The 22,630-nt window shown below is 42.4% G+C and overlaps 1 protein-coding gene across 1 annotated transcript in view; it reads left to right on the forward strand.

Moving 5' to 3' along the window:
• The window catches only part of PHLPP1 (PH domain and leucine rich repeat protein phosphatase 1), a 213,205-nt gene extending 190,809 nt beyond the window's left edge, over window positions 1–22,396 (forward strand). The window contains exons 13-17 of the mRNA XM_060029176.1: window positions 2,473–2,603; window positions 7,131–7,235; window positions 14,734–14,928; window positions 17,321–17,549; window positions 20,088–22,396. Of these exons, the coding sequence (XP_059885159.1) occupies window positions 2,473–2,603; window positions 7,131–7,235; window positions 14,734–14,928; window positions 17,321–17,549; window positions 20,088–21,260 (1,833 nt within the window). The 3' untranslated portion in view covers window positions 21,261–22,396. The remainder of the gene's footprint in view (window positions 1–2,472; window positions 2,604–7,130; window positions 7,236–14,733; window positions 14,929–17,320; window positions 17,550–20,087) is intronic.
• Window positions 22,397–22,630: the final 234 nt, after the last annotated feature.

Genomic DNA, 22,630 nt, shown 5'->3' on the forward strand with positions numbered 1-22,630 from the left:
GCAGATACTTATAACAAGGGACATCTAATTGAAACGGGGGCTGTAGTGGAATTGAGTGACATTGTAGTGGCATTGAGTCTTGAAAGAATAAGGCAGATTTCCAGGTAGAAGGCAAGGATAGCTTGAAGAGTTCCATTCACAGAGAATAGCAAGTGCAAAGGCACAGACAAATGAGAACATGACACACACAAGAGTTAACTTTGACGCAGCTGAATATAGAGTGTGAGGAAGCAGGTGGCGAAAGGTGGGGTGAAGGCCTTAGTTGACGTGCTGAGGACTTTGGTGGCAGATTGAAGGGTAGTAGGGAGCAAAAGAAAGACTGAAGCTGGAGTGTGATGTGATAGAACAAACCACATCAGAGAATCACCCTGACAGCATTGTGGGGAATGCAGCAGAGGGAAGTGAGACTGAAAGCAAATCCTCCAGGGGAAACGTGATGTGGGTCAGAACAGGACTACGGGAACTGACTGCCGTGAATTAAAGACTTCGTGATGAAATGGGCCTCGGCGGGGGTAGTGCGTGAGCACCATCTCATAAGATCTGCGTTACCATCACCAACATTATAAATGAATACCCTATTGAACTCATTTTATAATTTGGTAATTTAAAGAATGAGCAATTTTACCTCCACAGAACTGTGAAAGTTTAAATCTTTAGAGGTAACATTAAAAAACATTGCTCACCAATTTCAAAAAATTCAGTAATGTTCTAAAATGTCTTTACTCTTTCCCCGTAATGCATGCTCTGACCTCTGAATTCGTTTGTGTCAACCACCTACGTTCTGTGTTGCCCACACCTGTCAGGCCTTAAGCTCATGTTTCATCACCACCAGGAGATTATATTGACACCATGTGTTGTTTTATCTGTACTGATGTATACTGACCATACTGCCAGAATAGCCCCTTATGAACCAGTATTATCAGAGTTTCATTAAAGTCCAGTTGGCTATTCATGCAACCATTATTTATATTTGGAAAAACAAAAAAAGGAGATGACCATGTCCCTGTTATTAACATTTAGGTTAAGTGAATTCTTGTACTTCTGTTGAAAGTATTAAGACTATAAAAGGTGTTGGGAGTGAAGATATAGAATAAGTGAAATGTAATGAAACTGTACCTACATTTATGGGTTTTAAAAGTTTTTTATATTAATAATAAGGCTAAAAGAAACAAAAATAGAATTCTAACACTGGTTGTGTTCAGGTGTTAAATTTAACGGTAAGTTTTCTAATCTCTGTCCAACTTTTTATAATGTGGTTATAATGCTCTCATAATAAAAAAAATTACAGTATATCATTGCTACTGTTTCAGAGCAAGGGTATGAAACAATTTGTGTGGAAACATTGTATTGTTTGAATTCAACTGAGAATATATTTCTCCAAAAATAGAGGTTTTCATTTTACCCAGTCTCTACCCCTCCCCAATGCATAATAGATTTAAGTTCTTTAAAAAATTTTCCAGATAAAGATGAATTTGTCCACTTTTAAGACAAATTCTTGGATACAGTTTGCCTTTCAGTCCACCTTAAGATTTTTAATATGCTCTTTAGGCATTTTAAAATATTATAATAAGGTACCAGCTCAAGCCAGATAATTGAATGCTTCCTCCCCATTCTGCTAAGTTGCTGGTTACACATTCTCTTATCAGAAAAATTGCCAACTGTTCTCTCTTGTGCATGTGATCCTTCTTCTACCCTGGTCCCCGCTCCCATAACAGAAATGCAGCACCTCCTTTTGGGACTTAGCTCATTTAAGCCTTACATTTTGCAAGAAAGGTGGTGTTATTCCCATTCACAGATAACACATAATTTTCGTTCTAATCGGTATGCTGACCCTTTTTGTGGCAGTTTTCCAGGTGATATTAGGCAGGGCTGTTGGAAAGTCCAGGTATTGGATGCCTGGAGTGCAGGATCTATATTTGACTCCTGCCTTTTTCCCGTGCATATAGTAGGCAGGCCCACCTGCTAGTCTTTCGCCACTTTCTTATTTAGCTTCTTTTGAATTATCTTCCCATTTTGAATATTCGTTCCCTGCCTTCTCCTCATTTTACGTGTTTTTTGGTTTGTTTTAAAAACCAAAGACAAGCCCTTTAAAGTTCCATCTTGATGTTATAACTGTAACCCTCATGGCCACAGCAAATGCGGAGATACTGTGAACAATGTGAGTGAGACACGATCTTTAGGCTTTTTCAGTTAATGCTTAATTTTTAAATGTAGAGATGAACTTAAAAGGATGAAGCTGGGGAGTATAAAGAACGTGGAATTTGTGTTATTCAAAGAAAGTAAAATTTTAATTACATTTAGCAAAGTCTGTTTTAAATGTTTATGGCAGAATAGCAGACAAATGTAGTTTCTGCATTTGGCCATCATAGTACAATGAACGGTCACACTGATTTTCCTGCAACGAGTAGGAGCATAGAACTACCTGAACAACTTCTCCAGGCCATCTCCTCGTGTTTCCACTTGTTCCTTCAGTGCGTGGACCTGAGCTGTAATGAGCTAAGCGAAGTCACTTTACCAGAAAACCTGCCTCCAAAACTGCAAGAACTAGACCTGACTGGAAACCCCCGACTCGCCCTCGATCACAAAACCCTGGAGCTGCTGAAGTAAGTATTTTGTGAAGCGCTGCAGCCCCATCGCTATTCACCGAAAATGACATTTATCACTTAGTCAAAACATTACATGGAATATGAAGCATCTGTTGACTTATTAGGTCTATCTACACACATTTGAAGTGAAGTGATTTGTGAGTCTGTAGGTCACCAAAATGGACGAGTGGCCAAACAAATTTTCAAGTAATTGGATACTCGTGTCCTTTCAGAAAGTTTTTGAGAAAGTGTCCAGACAAAAAGAGATGAGAATAATGAAAACAAAGAGGAAAAGGGGATTTAAAGACACAGGAGAGAGCAGTGAACAACCAAGAAGTAAATGTACATCTCGGTTACGAATAATATGGTGTGTGATGCTTAATGCAAATGTTACAAAGGGATTTTGCAGGAGATTCATAATGTGGGGTAAATGAACAACTTGGAACTAAAATTCAGGTTATTTAAACAAAACTGGGAGAGTGGGGTAGTTAGATCCTGCTAGGTTGTCTTCCTGTTTTGGGAAGAGAGTTCATTGGTACTGTCTCATGTTTTCTGTTGATGGAGAATAACAGGTTGGATGGAGTTCACTATGTAAAACATTAAAGTTAACCTTGTTAGAAAAGATGTCTTTAAAACAATGTTCATCACAGAACTCTAAATATCAATAAAATTAAATTATGCTTCACATGATGAATATTATAATGAATATTACACAACCACTAAAAACGATGATGTGGAGTTATATTACTAACTTGAAAGATCTCTGCATATGACGTTAGGTGAAAAGAAGGTTTACAAGGAAATTTGTATAGTGTAATCCCACTTTTTGTAGCATAAATTTGTGTGCATTTGGGTATGTGTGCGTGTGTGTGTGCACATGCACAACGAGAAAATTCCTAAAAGGATATAAAACAAAATGTTAAAATGATGCTGTTCTCTGGATAATATAATTATGGATGGTCTTTACTTTCTCCTTTAAATTTTTCTGAATTTTCAGAATTTTTTGCAGTGTATCTCAAAGTAACAGTCCTTGACATCAGCACACATTAGACATTGTGTATGCCGTCTGTGCTTAAACCCTGTTGTAATATCTGTTGCTGAAAGTCATCTTCCAATATCTTAGAAAAAACTGAAAAGGAGAAGAATTTTGAGAAGAAGAGTAATATCGGTGGTCCATTATTATTATACTAGGCTTTAGTACATATCAAAATTTGAAAATCACCTAGGGTGATTCCTGGTTGGAATTGGCTTAATTAGTGCCTGTTCGTTGATATTTTAAGTACTTAATGAGAAAATTGATTTAGTTGAAGAATATTGCCTAAGTACAGTGTCTTCGGGAAGCCACGGGGACCGAGGCTCTCTCCACTGTGTATCAGTATGTGAAGCTTTGGCCCAGATCCCTCAGTGTGTCCAGACCTTAGTTTTCTCATCTCTTAGGGAGGATGCCCTACACACTCTCTAAGGGACTTCCAGAACTAAGAATACATGGATTAGCAAAACATATTTCATCTTTATAATGGGTAACTTTTTGAGTTTTTACAAATATGACATAATTTTATGATAAAAATAATTATATAAAAATCTGTTAATCAATGGAAGTAGCTGTTTGGAGAAAAATATAAGTTGAATTTTTATTGCACACCAAAATAAATTCCAGCTAAATTAAAGAGTTAAATACATAAAATGAAATAATTTTTAAAAGTAAGAAGAAATCATATGGATATATTTACAAACCAGAAAAGGACTTTTTAGGGCAGAGAAGGGGGTGGGGGAAATCAGAAAAGAGGTCAATATGTATAGAGTGGTTTTGATATTTATGTTATGTATATTTTTATATAAAAATACTTTTTTTACATAAAAGTTTTAGATATCTATTCCAAAAGCTATCAAAGGTAAATCTAAAAGGCAAATGACAAACTGAGAAGAAACGCTGGCAAAAAATAAGAAAAATAGAAGCATTAATATTCTTAATAGAAAATGTTCTTATGAGTCTTTCTTAATAGAAAATGTTCTTAGTGATAAGTACTCACTCAAGCAGAAAGTAAGTGAAGCACATTAACATTTAATAAACAAAGTATGGATAGTTACATGAAAAGTTCAGCCTTATTAGTGTATCAAGGAAATATTAAATAAAATATTTAAATGATAACATTTTCCCCCTCAAATTCGTGTTGATGGAGGGTTGTAAATTGATATAACTTTTAGAGATAGTCATCAAGATATTTCTAATTAAATTTAGGATGAATATAAAATGACATGGGGAAATGTTCAAGATGTAATTAGAAAAAAGATGCAAAACCATATATATAATAGAATGACCCCATTATTACATAGGCATAAGACAGTATCTCTTAAAATTCTCTACCAAAGGACATATGTTACTAGAGTGGCCAGAGCTGCTACAGTGAAGCACATGTGTGTTCTCAGATTAAAAAAAAAATTAGTAACAGACAGTGAAATCATAACACTCTTAGGTAAAAACGTTACCCTCTATTTAATATCTAGAAGGTTGTGGCTTCTTAATAACTTGGGAGAGTTTCCATATCTCATGTATTACTTGCTCTTTTAGAGGGTTGGCCTATTTGTTCTACATGAGGCAGGGTTAGTCCATATGGCGACTCTTCCGTGTGACTGAGCTCCGGCTCCCAGATTCCCTCAGACTAATTTCAAGATGTACGAGAGTCAACATCCAGGTCACTTCAGACGGCTGCTCAGTCACACTGTGTTCAGCTTGGCGGAAATGAGAGATTGCTGCTTCACTAGAAAGGATTGTGGGGGAGTTTAAGGATTACTTTTTTCTTTAATAATCAGGCTAGGAGGGCTTCCCTGGTGGCGTAGTGGTTGAGAGTCCGCCTGCCCATGCAGGGGACGCGGGTTCGTGCCCCGGTCTGGGAAGATCCCACATGCCGCGGAGCGGCTGGGCCCGTGAGCCATGGCCGCTGAGCCTGCGTGTCCGGAGCCTGTGCTCCGCAGCAGGAGAGGCCGCAGCAGTGAGAGGCCCGCGTACCGAAAAAAAAAAAAAAAAAAACAACAGGCTAGGAAATGGAATTATTTCTTTGAAGGCTCCCTGTTCTGTAAAAAGTATAAATGTCTTTAGAAAGGAGTCTTCTGTTTTTCTCCAGAACTCAGAAAGGTAGGAAAAATGTAGGGAGAACCTTAAGGTATGCCTTAAGAAACCCATTGCATTGCTTGCCATTGTACGTGGATAAAATTTGGTACCAGGTCATATGGAAAGCAAACAACAGCAGACTATCTTTTTAAATACGCCTTTTATTGATGGGTTTGAAAGGAGGATATATCTGTAAAATGAGGTATTAGATTTTGAGATTTTCTGTTGACACTACCTATGATTTTTAAGTTTTTCAGCTTTTTTAGGATAAAGCAAAAGGTGAATGTTTTCTGGTAATGAAGAGTAGAAACTTTTCTTTAATGAAATATTTTTAAATTTCAAAGAAATTGCCACCAAATATTTCTAGAATCAAAGTGAATATTATTAGACATTGATTTACTTCTGAGTTGAATGGTTCTTAGGAAAGGTATTCAGTATTTATTATATTTTGGAGTTAATGAATGCCAACAGATAATTTAAATTCTTGAGCTCAGGACAAAATTGTTTAGGTGTTAAGAGATTATACATAATTCTGTTTCTCTTGTTTAAGTAACGGGGAAAAAACTAGTGGCAATTTACAAGTAGGGATTTATCTCACCATGTGGTAGGTGGCCTTTTAAAAACCTGCTTCACATCTGTATGACTTCCTGTTTGTGAGCACTGAACGCTTTCTGGTAGGCTGGTTTTTAATGAACTGCATTTGAAGGTTTACTCTTCTAATATTTCTGTTTTGGGTCCTTTTGGACCACTTATAGCATATGAGAGCCAAAGTGAGATAAGAATTTGTTTCCCAGTTCATTTATATGTAGTTAATGTGTAATTTATTGAATGCCCCTCGTTTACTTCATAATTTTATGATATTGGTCTCAGCATGGTTGTGCAGGTGAGGAAAGAATTGGAAGCTTCAGGGGATAGCAAGTCCCCAGTAATGTTTGTGAAATATTTGAAGGGGTGATGTGGGCAGATACTGGATTTGAGGATGAGTGTTGCAGAATTCTCTCACATGATCCAAACACAGTACAGTCGTGGCTTGGGTTTCATTCTTTTCAAATCTGGGCTTCATGTTGTGAGAATACACCCAACTTAATAGTTGTCTTTTCTCATGCCAAGGTTGAGAGCTGTCCCCTTCATCCCCAGGAGAGAGTAGCCATCTAGGGGTGGTGTGTGTGTGTGTGTGTGTGTGTGTGTGTGTGTGTGTGAAAGTGCCTAATAACCGACATTTGATGCTGATAAAACTAATTTTCATGCTCTGTATATATGCCCCTTTGTTTTCATTATGATGAGTAGCTAGCTCTTGTTGCTGATAAATATTGCAGACACATTAAACACAAATGGTAAGTACAGAGTGCTTAGGTGTTTTTCATTTCTCAGGTAAAAGTAGCAATTTGCACATGTTCTGTTTTAATGATTCCTGGCCCCTCTGTTTCTCTGGTTAGTAATATCCGCTGTTTCAAGATTGATCAGCCTTCGGGAGGCGATGCGTCTGGAGCCCCAGCTGTATGGAGCCATGGCTACACCGAAGCTTCAGGGGTGAAAAACAAGTAAGTGGGGTGAAACTTTGGAGTGAGAACCGCCACCTGCCCGCCCCCCTGCCTCCCTGCTTTAGTGGAGTAGAAGCCCAGTGCTAGCACACACTTTCCCCGTGTCACATTTATTTCAGTGTGTTTCCCCAGAGTGAGGCCACCTCATGACTTAGGCTGGAACATTAGGCTAAGCCCTGCTTGGCACCACGTACTCTCTCTTTGTGAGGATGTTGCTAGGATACGGTGTAACTGACACATTATATCTATGTGAGACTCCAGTGTTTGGAGAAGGCATAAGTATTGAAATGCATCCCTGCTCTTTTGAAAAGCCCCTTTATCTTTCTCTGAAGCCTGTTTACCAAGCAAAACAGGGAGAGTATTAAAGGAGTAGAAGTAGCCTTGATTGTCCATATTCCAGATCCCTTATGTTATTGACAGTCACTGTTTCTGTGGAGCTGTTTTTTACAGTCTAAATTAGCTTGTCGGGAATTTGATGTCCATTCCCTGTAATGTCAGCTGCTTGTCTTGCCATCAGGTCTTGTGCATCTTAATTTCTTTTTCTTCCCTATTTTCACCAACCTGCCCTGTCTCTGATGCAGATGTTGATTTCTTGAGAATTGTAATCCAGCTCTTCAGGCTTGCTTGCTTTCTATGAAGGGGTGCTGATAAATCAGTACTAGAAAAGCAAAGGATCCTATAAATTAGAATGGTCATAATTTAATTAGCTAAGGTATAAGAACACAAAATATTGAGAGCAGGGGAAGAACAGGAAGTGGAGGATGATCCCATAATAGCTAACAGCGTTCAACCCTGGGTGCACATTAGAATCAGTCAGGTGAGGAACCTTAAAGAACATTTTCCAGCCTAGGCCCGTTAAATCAGAATGCTTTAACATGTCCCCCAGGTGATTCTAATATGCATCCAGGACTGAGAACCACCGACTAGCTTGAATACCCTTCATGGAAAATAAAAGGTGGAATTGTGGTTGCCATGCTGACTGCTTTTCCTTGGGTCAGAAAACAGAATGAACTCGCACTGTGCGTCTGACGCACTGATCCTGTCCTCTTTCCCTGAGAGTGTGCTTTGGCATATTAGAGAAGACGTAGCCCCCATTTCAACATCTCTGTTCCATTTGCCCCCCCCCCCCAAAAAGGCAGAATAACCAGTTGTGTCTGGGCTCTGACTGCTTATTTCTATGTACTTTGCACTGTATATCATTATATTTTGGGGAGAGAGGAAGAAACTATACATTCTTTGGAGCAGTCAAAGTTCCTTCCTAGAGATCTTTCTTTTTTTAGATCAAAAGATCTTCTGTCTTACTTATAAACACCAGTGTGTGAAACTGCTCTCTAATTCCAGAACACTGATGTGAAATCCAAGATTGGTTTTTAAACCTCTCTGGATATTAAAATGTATTATCTACTCATATATATTAATGAAGCAGTGACCAGTTAGGTAGTTTTTCCTACATAATTCCCTTTTCCACAATTCCTTCTTAAAAAAAGTTTTTGCTATATTGAAGTGTAAGATAAACGGTAAGCATACACCTCTATGGATTGTCCTTAAGTGAACCAGCACCTAGATCGAAAAATAGAACATTATCAGCACCTCAGAAGTCCCATGCCATCCCTGGCCCTCACTTTATTTTCCCTCGCTTTTTTACCCTTTGGTTTTGCCAGCAGAAGTTTCTCAAGAGTTTTCTTTTTGAGTTGTGGATAAAGTAGATATATAAGCAAGGAGCTTGCTGCTTTGAAGTAAGGAGAGAACTGCAGTTGTCCCTGCCCCAAATCTCAATAGACATCTATTCTCTTCTCCCTCCCACTTTCCCCGATGGGTACTGGTGCTGTGTTGCCTCCCTATCAGGTTATTTCAGATCCTTTGGAAAAATCCAAGCAGGGAGCTGCAATCCTATAATTTAGGTTCTTCCTTAGACTAAAAAACAAACAGGAAGCTTCAGCAGAAAAGAAAAATCACTACTGTACTTCTAAAACACGTTATTTTTTTCATACCTCCTGCCCCATTCTTTCTAGCAAGGGGAGCTTATAGAAGAAGACAGAATTATAAGACGATTTACTATTATATAATTAAATTTTACTTTGCCACTAATTGTCATATAACTAGGGATAACTTTTTTTTCTTTAATAAATGGAGGCAAGAATTTCAAAGTACTGGGCTTCCCTGGTGGCACAGTGGTTGAGAGTCCGCCTGCCAATGCAGGGAACACGGGTTTGTGCCCCGGTCCGGGAAGATCCACATACCGCGGAGCGGCTGGGCCCGTGAGCCATGGCCGCTGGGCCTGCGTGTCCGGAGCCTGTGCTCCGCAACAGGAGAGGCCACAACAGTGGGAGGCCTGTGTACCGCAAAAAAAAAGAATTTCAAAGTACTGGGGTAAGAGCCAGATTTCCTAGCTTTGAATCTGGGCTCTATACTTTTTTGCTATGTGACCTTGAGCAGTTACTCAATCTCTCTTTAGCTTACTTTCCTCATCAAAAATACTACTTGTCCTTATAGGGTTATTGTAAGGATCCACTGATTACATACGTGAAGAACTTAGAATAACATGTGCCATATAGTAAACTCTATTTAAATTTAGTTATTATTCTCATTAATGATAATGGGTATTACTATTGTTATTTATCCCCAAACTCCTTAAGCTCAGGAATTACATTTTCAGGTTCATACCGCTGTTACCTAGCCATGATACATATTAGGTGCTTAATAACTTTCTTCTTTTCATTAATTTATATACAGTAAGAAGGTATCATTTATATTCAACAACATTCACCCTGTTCAGTGTACAGCTCTGCAAGTTTTGATGAAAGAGCTCAAGCTCTGCTTGGTGATGGTGATTGTGTAATCACCATTATAATCGAATTATAGAACAGTTCCTCAAAATTCCTCCATGCCCCTCTGTTGCAATTTCTTCTCCCCCCTCCCAGCCCCTGGCAACTCCTGATCTGTTTTTTGTTCCGTTAGTTTTGCCTTTTCTAGAATGTCATATAAATGGAATTATGCAGTATATAGCCTTCTCAGTCTAGCTTCTTTCACTTAGCACCATGCATTTTAGATTCATTTGTGATGTTGCATGTGTTAGCAATTTGTTCCTTGTTACTGCAGAGTATTATTCCATTGCATGAATATGTTACGGTTTGTTTATCCATACACAACTTGAAGGATAAATTATTTAGATTGTTTCTATTTTTTAGCAAATACAAATAAAAATCCCATAAACATATAAACCTGCATACAGGTTTTTGGGTGAACAAATGTTGTCATTTCTCTTGGGTGAATACCTATGAGAAGGATTGCTGAGTCGTTATGACAAGTATATATTTAATTTTATAAGAAACTGCCAGAATGTTTCCCAAAGTGGCTGTACCATTTTGCATTCCCAGCAGCGATGAATGAGACTTCTCGTTGCTCCACATTCTCACCAGTACCTGTAAGATCAGGTGGTGGCAGTGGTGGTAGTGGTTTTGGTCATTCCAATAGTGATATTTCATTGTGGTTTTAATGTTTATTTCCCTAGTGACTAATGATTGTTGATCATCTTTTCACATGCTTATCATCCATACCTATATCTCCTTTGGTGAGAATGTAATCTTTCACAATTAAATATGATGTTAAAGGTTTTTTTGTAGACTTCCTTCATCAAGTTAGAAAATTCCCTTCTATTCCTAGTTTGCCAAGAGTTTTTATAATGTGTATCAGATTTTGTCATAGGCTTTTTCTGCATCAGTTGAGATGATCATATTTTTTATTTCTTAGTCTGTTGATGTAGTGAATTACATTGATTTTAAAATGTCGAATCAGCCTTGCATTTTCAGGAAAAATTCCCTGTGGTCATGATGTATTACCCTTTTTTATATGCTGCTGCATTCAGTTTTCTGGTAATTTGTTGAGCACGTCTGTATTCACAGATTAGCCTGTAGTTTTCTTTTCCTGTGGTGTCTATGTCTGGTTTTGGTATCAGGGTGATGCTGGCCTCATAGAATGAATTGAGGAGTATTTCCTCTTCTTCAGTTTTCTGGAAGAGTTTGGAATTTATATTATTTCTTCCTTAAATGTTTGGTAGCATTTACTAATAAATCCCATCTGGGCCTGGAATTTTCTTTGGTTTATAACTAGACATACAATTTCTTTAATACAGGATTATCTCTTCTTCTTGAATGAACTTTGGTAATTTATGTCTTTCCGAGAATTTATGCATTTTCATCTAGTATTCAAATTTATTGGCATAAACTTGATCATAATATTCCATTATTCTCCGTTTACTGTCTACAGGATCTGTAATGATTGTGTCTCTCCCCTCTCTCATTCCTAATATATCTGTCATTTGTCTGTTTATCCTGATCAAATTGGTTTGAGGTTTATCAGTTTTATTAATATTCTCAAAGAACCAGCTTTTGGTTTCATTGATTTTTCTGTTGTTTTTCTGTTTTCTATTTCATTGACTTCTGCTTTTATTTTTATTATTTCCTTTCTGCTCGCTTTGGGTTTGTTTTGCCCTTAATTTTCTAGCTTCTTAAGGTAGAAGTTTAGGTCATTGATTTGGGCTTAAGGATTAATATTCTATGCATTTAGAGCTATAAATTTCCTTCTAAGCAATTTTTCCAATATGGTTAGAGGACATACTCTGAATCAGTTGAATCCTTTAAACTTACTGAGGCATTTTCTGGACCAGAATATGGTTTATCTTGGTAAATACTCTGTTTGCATTTGGAAAAAATCTTGGGTAGGGTATCATTTAGATCAAGTTGGTTGATAATGTTGTTCAAGTCTTAAATATCCTTGCTGATTTTCTGTCTACTTTTCCATCAGTGACTGAGAGAGTATAACTCTAGTTTTATCTGTTTCTCCTTGTAGTTCTCTCCGTTTTTGCTTCATGTATTTCCAAGCTCTGTTATTAGGTGCATAAACATTCAGAATGTTATAGCATTGTGACGAACTGACCCCTTTAACATTATGAAATGACTCTTTGTTTCTGTAATGTTCTTTGTGTTGAAATATATTTTGTCTGGTATTAATGTAGCTATTCCAGCTTTTTTTGATTAGTATTTAGCATAGTATAGTCGACCCTTGAACAACACGGGGGTCAAAAAACAGTCAAAAATCCACGCGTAACTTTACATTCAGCCCTTTGTATCCGAGGTTCCACACCCACAGATTTAACCAACCACAGATTGTGTAGTACTGTAGTAGTATTTAGAGGAAAAAAGTCAGCATATAAGTGGACCTACACAGCTTAAACCCATATTGTTCAAGGGTCCACTGTATATCATTTTTTATCCTTTTGCTTTTAAGCTATTTGTCTCTTTATTTTAAAAATAAATCTAGATTTTTTTTTTTAGTAAGTGTATTTCATTCATTTATTTGTTTATTTATTTATTTAGGCTGTGTTGTTTCTTCATTCCTGCATGGGCTTTCTCTAGTTGCAGCGAGCGGGGGCTACTCTTTGTTGCGGTGCGTGGGTTTCTCATTGCGGTGGCTTCTCTTGTTGCAGAGCTCGGGCTCTAGAGCGCAGGCTCAGTAGTTGTGGCGCATGGGCTTAGTTGCCCCACGGCATGTGGGATCTTCCCAGACCAGGGATCGAACCTGTGTCCCCTGCATTGGCAGGCAGATTCTTAACCACTGTGCCACCAGGGAAGCCCCTGTCTCTTTATGTTTAAAGTGTATTTCTTACAGGTAGTATTTAGTTAAATCTTGCTTTTTTATATAATCTGACTTTCTGTCTTTTTGGGTGGTGTTTAGACCATTTTTGTATTTAATGAAATTATTGATATGGTTAGGTTTAAATCTGCCAATTTACTAGTATTTGTTTTCTGCTTGTCTCATCTGTTCTTGATTCTCTTTCTCTTTTTCTTCATTCTTTTGGATTGAATATTTCTTATTCCACTTTATCTCCTTTATTCTTATTAGTTCTCCTTGTGTGTGTGTGGTTTGTTTAGGGTTTATAGGATAACCTTTACTTTATTAATTACAGTTTACCTTCAAGTAATGTATCAATTCACATATATTATAAGAACCTTACATTGTGTACTTCCATTTCCCCTCTCCTAGTCTTTCTGCTCTTGCTGTCATATGTTTTACTTCTACTTTTGTTATAAACCCCAGAATACATTGTTATAATTTTTACTTTAAACAGTTATTCTAAAGTAGTGTTTCTCCACTTCAGTATTATTGACATTTTGAGCCAGATAATTCTTCGTTGTTGTGGGGCAGGGGAAGGAGGGGGGTGTCCTGTGCGTTGTAGGATATTTAGCGGCACCCCTGGCCTGTACCCAATAAATGTCAATATCACCACCACTCCCAATCCTTACAAGCCAAAATGTCTCCTGGGGGCAAAATTTCCCCCATTGAGAACCACTGTTCTAAAGTGATTTTTAAAATAAGAAAAAGAAAATGTTTATATTTACTCACATATTTGTCATTTCCAATACACTTCATTCTTTTATCCAGATTTCCATCTGGTAGTATCATTTTCTTCTGTTTCATGTAGTTCCTTTTACATTTCTTGTAGTGGTTGTCTTTTATTTGTGCGTCTGAAAATGTCTTTTTTGCACCTTTACTTGTGAAAGCTGTTCTCACTGGTTTAGAAATCCAGGTTGACAGTTTCTTCCTATCGGTACCTTAAAGATGTTGCTCCGCTGTCTTCTGCATTGTTTCTGATGAGAACTCTGCTGTCATTCGTCCTTTGTTCCTCTGTAGGATATGTTGTTCTCTACTCCCCAAACCCCACCTTTATCCCTGGTTTTCAGCAATTTGATTTTGATGTGCCTCAGTTGAGTTTTTTTTCTTGTTTTACTTACTGTTTGTTGAGCTTCTTGTCTCTGTAGGTTATAGTTTTCATCAGATTTGAAATATGTCCATCCATTGATTCTTCAAAACTTTGTTCTGTCTGTCTCTCTTCTCTTTGGAAGACTCCACTCCCCCGTGTGATGGGCTGCTTAAAGTCATCTCACCACTTAATGATGCCCTGGCTTTTAATTTTTCCCCTAGTCTTTTATTCATTTTGGACAATTTATGGGACACAGTTAACATTACTTGGAAAGAGTCTGATTAAGTAGAGAGACTCTGCAGGCCTCTAGAGCACCCTGTGCAGCTCTCCTCCCATCAGTATATACTTTTCCTAGTGTTTTAGTTGTTACTCCATTTTTGCTCCATGTGGAAGTTCTCCTTGATAAATGTTTTGTGAATGAATGTGAACATATGCATTCATAATCTGGTGTTATTTCCCATGCCTCCTACTGTCTTTCTTTCACTACCATTTAAAAATAAAATCATCAGAAGAGTGGGGGAAAGCCATGAAGCATAAATATGTGCTTATCATTTTTCTTCACTCACCGAAATTAGTTGATATAAATTAGCTGGGGTTGGTTTACCTATTCTTAATCTATGTGGAGTCATGAAGAAAGAGAGAAGACTGGCTTAAGCAAATCTGAAAAAAACACAGCTGGGTTGGGCATGGAGAAGGAAAGATGAGTCAACTTAGCACAAAAGCATTCTTGCTTTGCAGGTTGTGTGTTGCAGCCCTGTCGGTGAATAACTTCCGTGACAACCGGGAGGCCCTGTATGGTGTATTTGATGGAGACCGGAACGTGGAGGTGCCCTACCTTCTCCAGTGTACCATGAGTGACATTTTGGCAGAAGAGCTGCAGAAAACAAAAAACGAAGAAGAATACATGGTCAATACGTTCATTGTTATGCAAAGGTAAAACTTAGAGCACCTGCCCTGTGTTTTCTTGCTCTTCTTTGAGTGTTTGCCATCTGGTTAGAAAAACAGGTGTCCAGTAATCTCAAAGCCTATCGTTGAACATGCGTTATTCAAGATGCATTCAGGCGATTTGGTTTTGCCCAAGTATCAGGGCTGGACTGTGTTCCGTTTGAGACACACTGATGTTCAGACGACTTTGTTGGAGGCCAAGTCAGTGACAGGAATTCAGTTTCTCCTAGAACTGGTCTCACAGGCCTGTCGTGATTCCAGATTTTCACCAGATTGTTTACGACACACTCCCCTCACCCCAAATCATGTGAGCGCCAGACGCTCTTTAGACCTTCTGGCGTGTGGATTGCTCTTTGCAATGGACTGTTTCCATCTCGGTTTGTTCCCCCTCATGGAGCACTGTCACTGATTCAAGAAGTGCCAACCTTTGAGGACTTGAGATGGTCAAATCTTAGGCCAGGAGTTAAGTCATTCTTCATATATTGTTTTCCCCCTTTATTAAATGTTCAGACAGTGTTACTAGTAGAATCCTAGGCCATTCCCTAGAGCTTTTGGTCACCGTGGAAGTTGTGGAATGTTGTTTCTAACTCTGAGGGCCGCATGTTGTGAGCATTCCCACATTCGAAGAATTGCTCGCTCTTTTGTCACTTTAAAGGCTTTGTAGGTTGTAAAGGAACTGCCTATTAATATTGTATTGCAAACACTTGCTCTTGTGGGACCAGGAAGTGGAGAGCGCTCTAAAGGTCATGGGAACAATGACTATCTTTTCTCTTTCTCTCCCTTTTCCCTGCCTTGATAATCTGCCAGAGGAAGTATCTTTGCAACAGGAGTAGAAAAAGTGTCTGCTAAGGAATGCTGGTCCAGAGAAGCCTTGAAAGTTCCCCTAAGTCATGAATACTCTTGAAGAGCTCAGTAGAGGCAAGCCCAGTGGGGTTCTTTGCTGCTCGACTCACCTGTCTTTCAGATTCTCAGTGGGCATGTGCAGTTAATAATTGACGCTGATAACTAATATTTAGTGAGCCCTTAATATATACCAGTCATTGTTCTAAATACCTTAATGCCATAAGTATAAGACAGGGACATCTATCTACACATCTCTCTACTTTTCTGTTTTGACCACCATCTTGTTTTAGGAAAAAAGCAAACACATTTCATACATACAGACACACATAACACACACACACACCCTTCACACACTCCTAAGCGGTCTGCTTTTTATAGACCCCCAAACGCTGGATAAGAATTAAGAACCTCAGACTCTGATTACTAGCTGTACTTCTCACAAGTACCATCCTAATTCTGGCTTTGCTGGGAGGAATCATTGTGCCTTTGACAGGAGGAAAGCAGTGCTGCCTTGGCAGGGCCTAAAGTCCAGTCTGGTCGTAGATGTGCAGAAGTTGGAGTTTAGAGACCCAGGTTGTCAGCCCATCTCTAGGTCATTTGCTTGCCTCTTATTTTCCCTATTGGTTAACAGGATATGGGGTGTGTGGTGATCTTTTCAGTCCTCAGGAGAACTGTATGTTCTCTGTGCCTGACATCCTAATTTATATGAACAGGCAGCCCTGGTTTCCATCGCTAGTGGTGCCCCTTGCCTAACCTAGACAGGGTCTGCCCTTGTAAACAGGGGAGTCTGTCCATCTTAACCTTCTGTACCACTCAGGATCCGTCTGGGAGGCACTGCCATCTGTGGGGCTTCTGATAAGAGTTCTTACCTCCTTTTGATTGTTAGAACTTGCAGGTGTCTTGTGTATTCAATACGTGTATGGACTGATGGTGAATAAAAGCACTTTGGAGCTTCATTACTAGAATGTCCTTTCTGTGAATATTCTAGAATAGACATCACTCATCTAGAAAGTCTGCACTGTATAGGACAAGAACATGAATGGTCCAGTACTTGAAAGCATCCTAATAGAGAGGGTGGTCAGGTAATTCTGAAGTGTCAGTGGGTGTAGTGTGTTTACACCTGCTCCTGTTAAGTGGTCACTCCGGCTGTCCTCTCTCGGGAGCAGAGGGGATTTAGAGAGGGGGATGAAGAAAGAAGCGGTCATTCCCCGTCTTTGGGGCACGCCGATTCGGGAGTGGCAGGCTGGATGCAGCAGGATAAGGGCTCCTTGACTCCACAGCAGCTCCTTGGGTCTTTCGTGGTGAAGTGACACCTGCCCCAGTTGTGAGCAGACACCTCTCCGTGTGTGTGTGTGTGTATGTGTGTGTCAGATTCCACAGGCTCTTTTCCTGAGTTGAGCAGTGCCTGCTTTGGTGAAAGAGGCCTGGTGGAGCCCCAAGTTCTGTTTTTCCTCCTAGCCCCGTCCAGTGGTACAGTCTGGCAAAACTACACGTGACGGGTGTGTGTGGGTTTTTACCCCGTCTCTTCGTTTTCCAGGAAGCTTGGAACTGCTGGGCAGAAACTTGGAGGTGCTGCTGTCCTTTGTCATATCAAGCATGACCCTGTGGACCCAGGAGGACCCTTCACCTTGACCTCTGCTAATGTGGGCAAGTGCCAAACGGTTCTGTGTCGGAACGGGAAGCCGCTGCCTCTGTCCAGGTCATACGTTATGAGCTGTGAGGAAGAACTGAAGAGAATCAAACGGCACAAGGCCATTATCACGGAGGTAAGGAAGAGGGACTTTCCTCAGGACGGGGGAGGACGGGGCCAGGGTCGTGGCAGAATCAGCCAGACAGCATTTCCCACCAAAGGACGTTCTTTAAACATTGCAGTTGGTTTAAAATTAAAACTCCACATCCGGAGTAGCACAGAGCAAACTCTGCGTGTGATGTGTCTGGAGACGTTACAATATACAGAGTGATAAGATAGCTATCGACGGCCTTTCCACATCGAGGGCTGTGCCACGGTACCGTCTCATCCTCACAGCCGCTCTTCGGAGGCGCTTCGGCGGGGGGCTGAAGCCGCCAGCCCTGAAGTCATGCCACTGGTCCTCCTGTCCTAGATCTGCAGCTTGCGGGCTACGACCTTGAAACCTTGAAGCCTCAGACTCGTCCTCCGTAAAGTGGGCATAGCTGTGTGTCTGTCCTGTCATACGAGGCGAGTGTGCGCATCGGTGTACATGTAAGGAGGAGTTACTTTGGTTCATGCCATCTGCTCCACTTGAGTAAGGCAGTGAGCGGTTCTCAGCCAGGGGCCATCTCCCCCTGACAGGACGCTTGCTAACGTCCGAGGACACTGTTGTTGTCACAGCAGAAATGCTTGGGGCATGTAGCAGGTAGAAGCTAGGGATGCTACGAAGCATCCTGCAGTGCACAGGACAGCCCCACAGCAAGGAATGGTCTGGCCCAAAATGTCAAGAGTGCCACTGTTGAGAAACACGGGTGTCAGTCTTCGTGACAGAAGATTCCCTGTAGCGCAGCTTCCAAAGTGGGCTGGAGGAATTGTGCTCCACTCACTAGCTCATCCTACAGTGTGGCTCACCTGCTGCTCACCTGAAACGTGATGTGGGCTACAGACGTGATCCCCGGAGACACACGTCTGCCCCCAGGAGGTGTCCAGTCTTGTGGATAAAACCCCTGGAAGCATTTGTAGCTCGGGTAGACAGTGGTGAACGTTTGCAGCTCAGTAGAGAAGGACTGTGACTCCCGGTAGACTTTGACCAAGGGCCATGAGAAAGATAAAGACTCGGGCTCCACCACGAGGGTCTGGCGAAGGAGGCCGCGTGTAGATTTTAGTTCCCTGCTTGTTCTAAGAGCGGAGAGGATTAAAATGGACGCTAGACAGTCTCAGATGGGGTTGGATGAAATTATTAAACGTATTGAATTAAATGTTCAACATTACATGTTGCAAAGATTAACCATTTCTGCTACATAAATGCGTCACAGTTGGTGCTTCAGAGGTTTCTCCTGCTTTCTCTGCCTCCCTCTTCCTCGCTTTATCTGTATTGCTGCGTTGGTTTTCTTTAATTTCCCTGCCTTGAGGTATGCCCCCCCCCAAACACACACACACGGACAAAATCATTGATTCTGATGTGGTGAGATCTTAAAGGGTTGGGCAGAACAGCGAGGGTAATTTTTGCCGAAATTCCACATTTTGGGGAAGAACAAATATATTAGGAGAATTAAGAGAGCTGAAAATTGTGCTTGAAGCCCTGCTTTAGTAATTTTACTTCGAATTGTGTTGCCTGTGTGGCGGGATTGTCTGCGGAGCTGGGGGATGTACTCCCAAATGAAGGAACGTGGTAGGGTTGGGAAGGGAATGGGTATTCTCCGGAAGAGACACTTGCTTCGAGGGAGATGGTTAGACCATCACTATTCCCTCATCCCAGACACACATAAAAGTTGTCCGAATGGAGCCTCCTCTGGAAAAGGTGTTAAAAATAGGGGCATGTAGAGGCATGTCCTAGACCCGAGAACCTCAAACTTGAAGAATAAAGAACCGAGCAGGTACACCCTGGGGTTATCTCCCCTCCTCTCCTCCAGCTTCACAGTAAAGGCTTTTTATCGGCAAGTGGTCTGAAACTTTGGTTCGTGGTGTAAGTGGCGTGAACTTGGCCGGACTGAAGCAGGAGACTTTGTCGTCTCCATTTGCTGCCACGGAAGTGAGTTCAGGGAAGCGGCAGGACCTGGCACTTCTCCTTAAGCATCTACCTCTCCAAACACGATCAGTTGTACCCAGCTAGTCACCCCACGATTTCCCCACCAATTGTTTTTATACGTTTAAAACAGTGCCTCTCCCCTCACTTCTGGACCTTCAGACATTACCGCCCCTGATGGTTGGTGTGCTTTGGGGAGGGACCTAAGATTCCGGGCGTTATCTGGAACGCACCTGCCTCGGGGGCTGCTCGGCACTGGCGCGTTCAGCAAGGCTCTTCCTCTCGGGACCCCCGTGGGTTCCAGGAGGCACTAATCAGCCGTGTTGCTGTGTCAGATGATGGTCTGCTTTGGAGATAGACGGGTCCCAATAAAGGGAGTAACTGAGATACTTTCCATTTGTCCCTCCTGCTTCTTACCTGCCCCGGGCTTCTGCCCCAGGGTTCTGATGACAGGTGGACGTGAACCACTCTCAGGAGGGTGGGCAGCCCCTCCCCCTGTGGACCGCGTGTCACGCTCCGGTGGTCCCCCAGGCAGGAGGCCCCAGGGAAGCCGCACGTCGCCCCGCGTGCTCCGTGGTAACGTCTGTTTGGAAACCCCTCTTCTTCCAGGATGGCAAAGTGAACGGAGTGACCGAGTCCACGCGCATCCTGGGCTACACGTTCCTGCACCCCAGCGTGGTGCCCCGCCCCCATGTGCAGTCCGTGGCCCTGACCCCGCAGGACGAGTTCTTCATCCTGGGCAGCAAGGGCCTGTGGGACAGCCTGTCTGTTGAGGAGGCCGTGGGGGCCGTGCGCAACGTCCCCGACGCTCTGGCCGCCGCCAAGAAGCTGTGCACGCTGGCGCAGAGCTACGGCTGCCGCGACAGCGTCAGCGCCGTGGTGGTGCAGCTCAGCGTCCCCGAGGACAGCTTCTGCTGCTGCGAGCTCGGCGCCGGCGGGCCCGTGCCGCCGCCCAGCCCCGGCACCTTCCCGCCCTCCGTCAGCATGGTCATCAAGGAGCGGCCCGCCGACGGGCTGGGCGTGCCGTCGTCCAGCAGCGGCCTGGCCTCGGAGATGAGCAGCGAGCTCTCCACGTCCGAGATGAGCAGCGAGGTGGGGTCCACGGCCTCGGACGAGCCCCCTCCGGGCGCCCTGAGCGAGAGCAGTCCCGCCTGCCCCAGCGAGCCGCGCTGCTCGCTGCACCCCGCCTGCCCGTCCAGCTCCTTCCAGCGCCAGCTGTCCAGCGCCACTTTCTCTAGCGCCTTCTCCGACAACGGCCTCGACAGCGATGACGAAGAGCCCATCGAGGGCGTCTTCACCAACGGCAGCCGGGTGGAGGTGGAGGTGGACATCCACTGCGGCCGCACCAAGGAGAAGGAGAGGCAGCAGCCCCTGCTGCAGCTGCCGGCCGAGGCCAGCGACGAGGGTATCGTCATCAGCGCCAACGAGGACGAGCCGGCCCTGCCCCGGAGGGCGGACTGTGCCGCCGTGGGGACCATGGGGCGCCGGAGGGCTAACGGCTCCGTGGCGCCCCAGGAACGGAGCCACAACGTGATAGAGGTGGCCACGGACGCGCCTCTCCGCAAGCCGGGGGGCTATTTTGCAGCCCCGGCTCAGCCAGATCCTGATGATCAGTTCATCATTCCCCCGGAGCTGGAGGAGGAGGTCAAAGAGATCATGAAACACCAGCAGCCGCCACCGCCGCCGCCGCCACCGCCGCCGCCCTCACAGCTCCACGTGCAGCCGCCGCCGCGGCAGTGCCCGGGGGACCAGCTGCCAGACTGCTGTGACACACCGCTATGACCCACCCGCGCGCTGCTTAAAAATAAACTAACCAACAAAGGCTGAGTTGCCAGAGCCTCCCAGGCTCCCGTTAAACCAGGGGTTTACTCCACGCCCTTCTCCCAGACGCTTTCCCAGCCTGTCTTTGCATCCAGTCTGTAGGTTCCCCTTCTGTTGGTCATTTTTTAAAATAATTACCACTTTTCTTCTCGTGATGCTGTACCAATATGATTTAAATTTGTTAACTTCTTCCCCTAACATATCAGATGTGTAAAGACAAAGAACAAAAGGTTTAATATATTACAGAGAAACAGTTAATGATAATGTAATACTTTTTAAAGTGGCTTTGTGTTGTTTTGTTTGTCTGGAAGGCAGGGCAGGTTGCCAGTGCTAAATGATTTAATACTGTAATTCTGTATTTCTTTGCGGGGGTTGGGGGTGAAGCCTTTTTTTTTTTTTTTTTTTTGTCTTGAAAATGATAGACATTTGTAGAATATGGAGACTAACTCCTAGGAGTTGCTTTACTCTGTCAGGTGACCTAAGTCACTGGATTCACTAATTTTCTCTGAGAGAACAGTTGATTGAAAAATTTCTATTGTAAATAGCTCAGTGTTGTATAGTGATGCTTCACATGTTTTGTAGTTTGGGCATAAGGGACTAAACAACTGACTTCCCTCCCCTCCCCCTCTGACACACCTTCCTGCCCACACCCCCTCATCCCCCCACCTTTTTAATTCATTGAATGATGAGCCTGAGCATTGCTGAGAGCATTGCTGTTCAAATAAGGTGGACCTTAGGCCACTGGAAACGAACCTGCACCCGACGGGCCTCTGACCCTTTTTCTTCCTCTCCTGTTTCCACCCAGCCTCTTTTGTAGACACTTTTTAATTGTGTTCCTTACTGCTGCCACAATCAGCATGACTGTATAGAATTCAGTTAGATCATTTACATACCAAGAGTTATATTAAAGCAGAATGCACAAATGAACATGTCATTTTTGTTATAATAAATATAAAATTTACAAGTATTGGACCCATCTGCTTTTGTCTCAAGAGCCAGATGTGTCTTGCAGATGATCCCACCCAGCTTGGGTTTGGAATGAATGCATGTAACTTTGGGGTCATCAGATATTTCCGACTTTGATTTTTTTTTTTAAGGGAAAATACCCAACAGGCTAACCTACATTGAACAAACGTAGTGAAATCAACCCTGTGGTTAACAATACGCGTAGCTGGTCTTACAGCCTTTCTATTTCTTCTTGTTATTGTGTAGGGTAGACGGTAAAAGGGGAATAGATGAGGTTGCATAGAGGAGATCCCTGGAAAACTCCCACAAAGCCAAGTTGGTTTCCAGGTCTCTCAAGGCCCCCTCAATCACCTGAACATGTTAAT

Source organism: Delphinus delphis, chromosome 13 (genome assembly GCF_949987515.2).
Source record: "Delphinus delphis chromosome 13, mDelDel1.2, whole genome shotgun sequence".
Taxonomy (NCBI): Eukaryota; Metazoa; Chordata; class Mammalia; order Artiodactyla; family Delphinidae; genus Delphinus; species Delphinus delphis.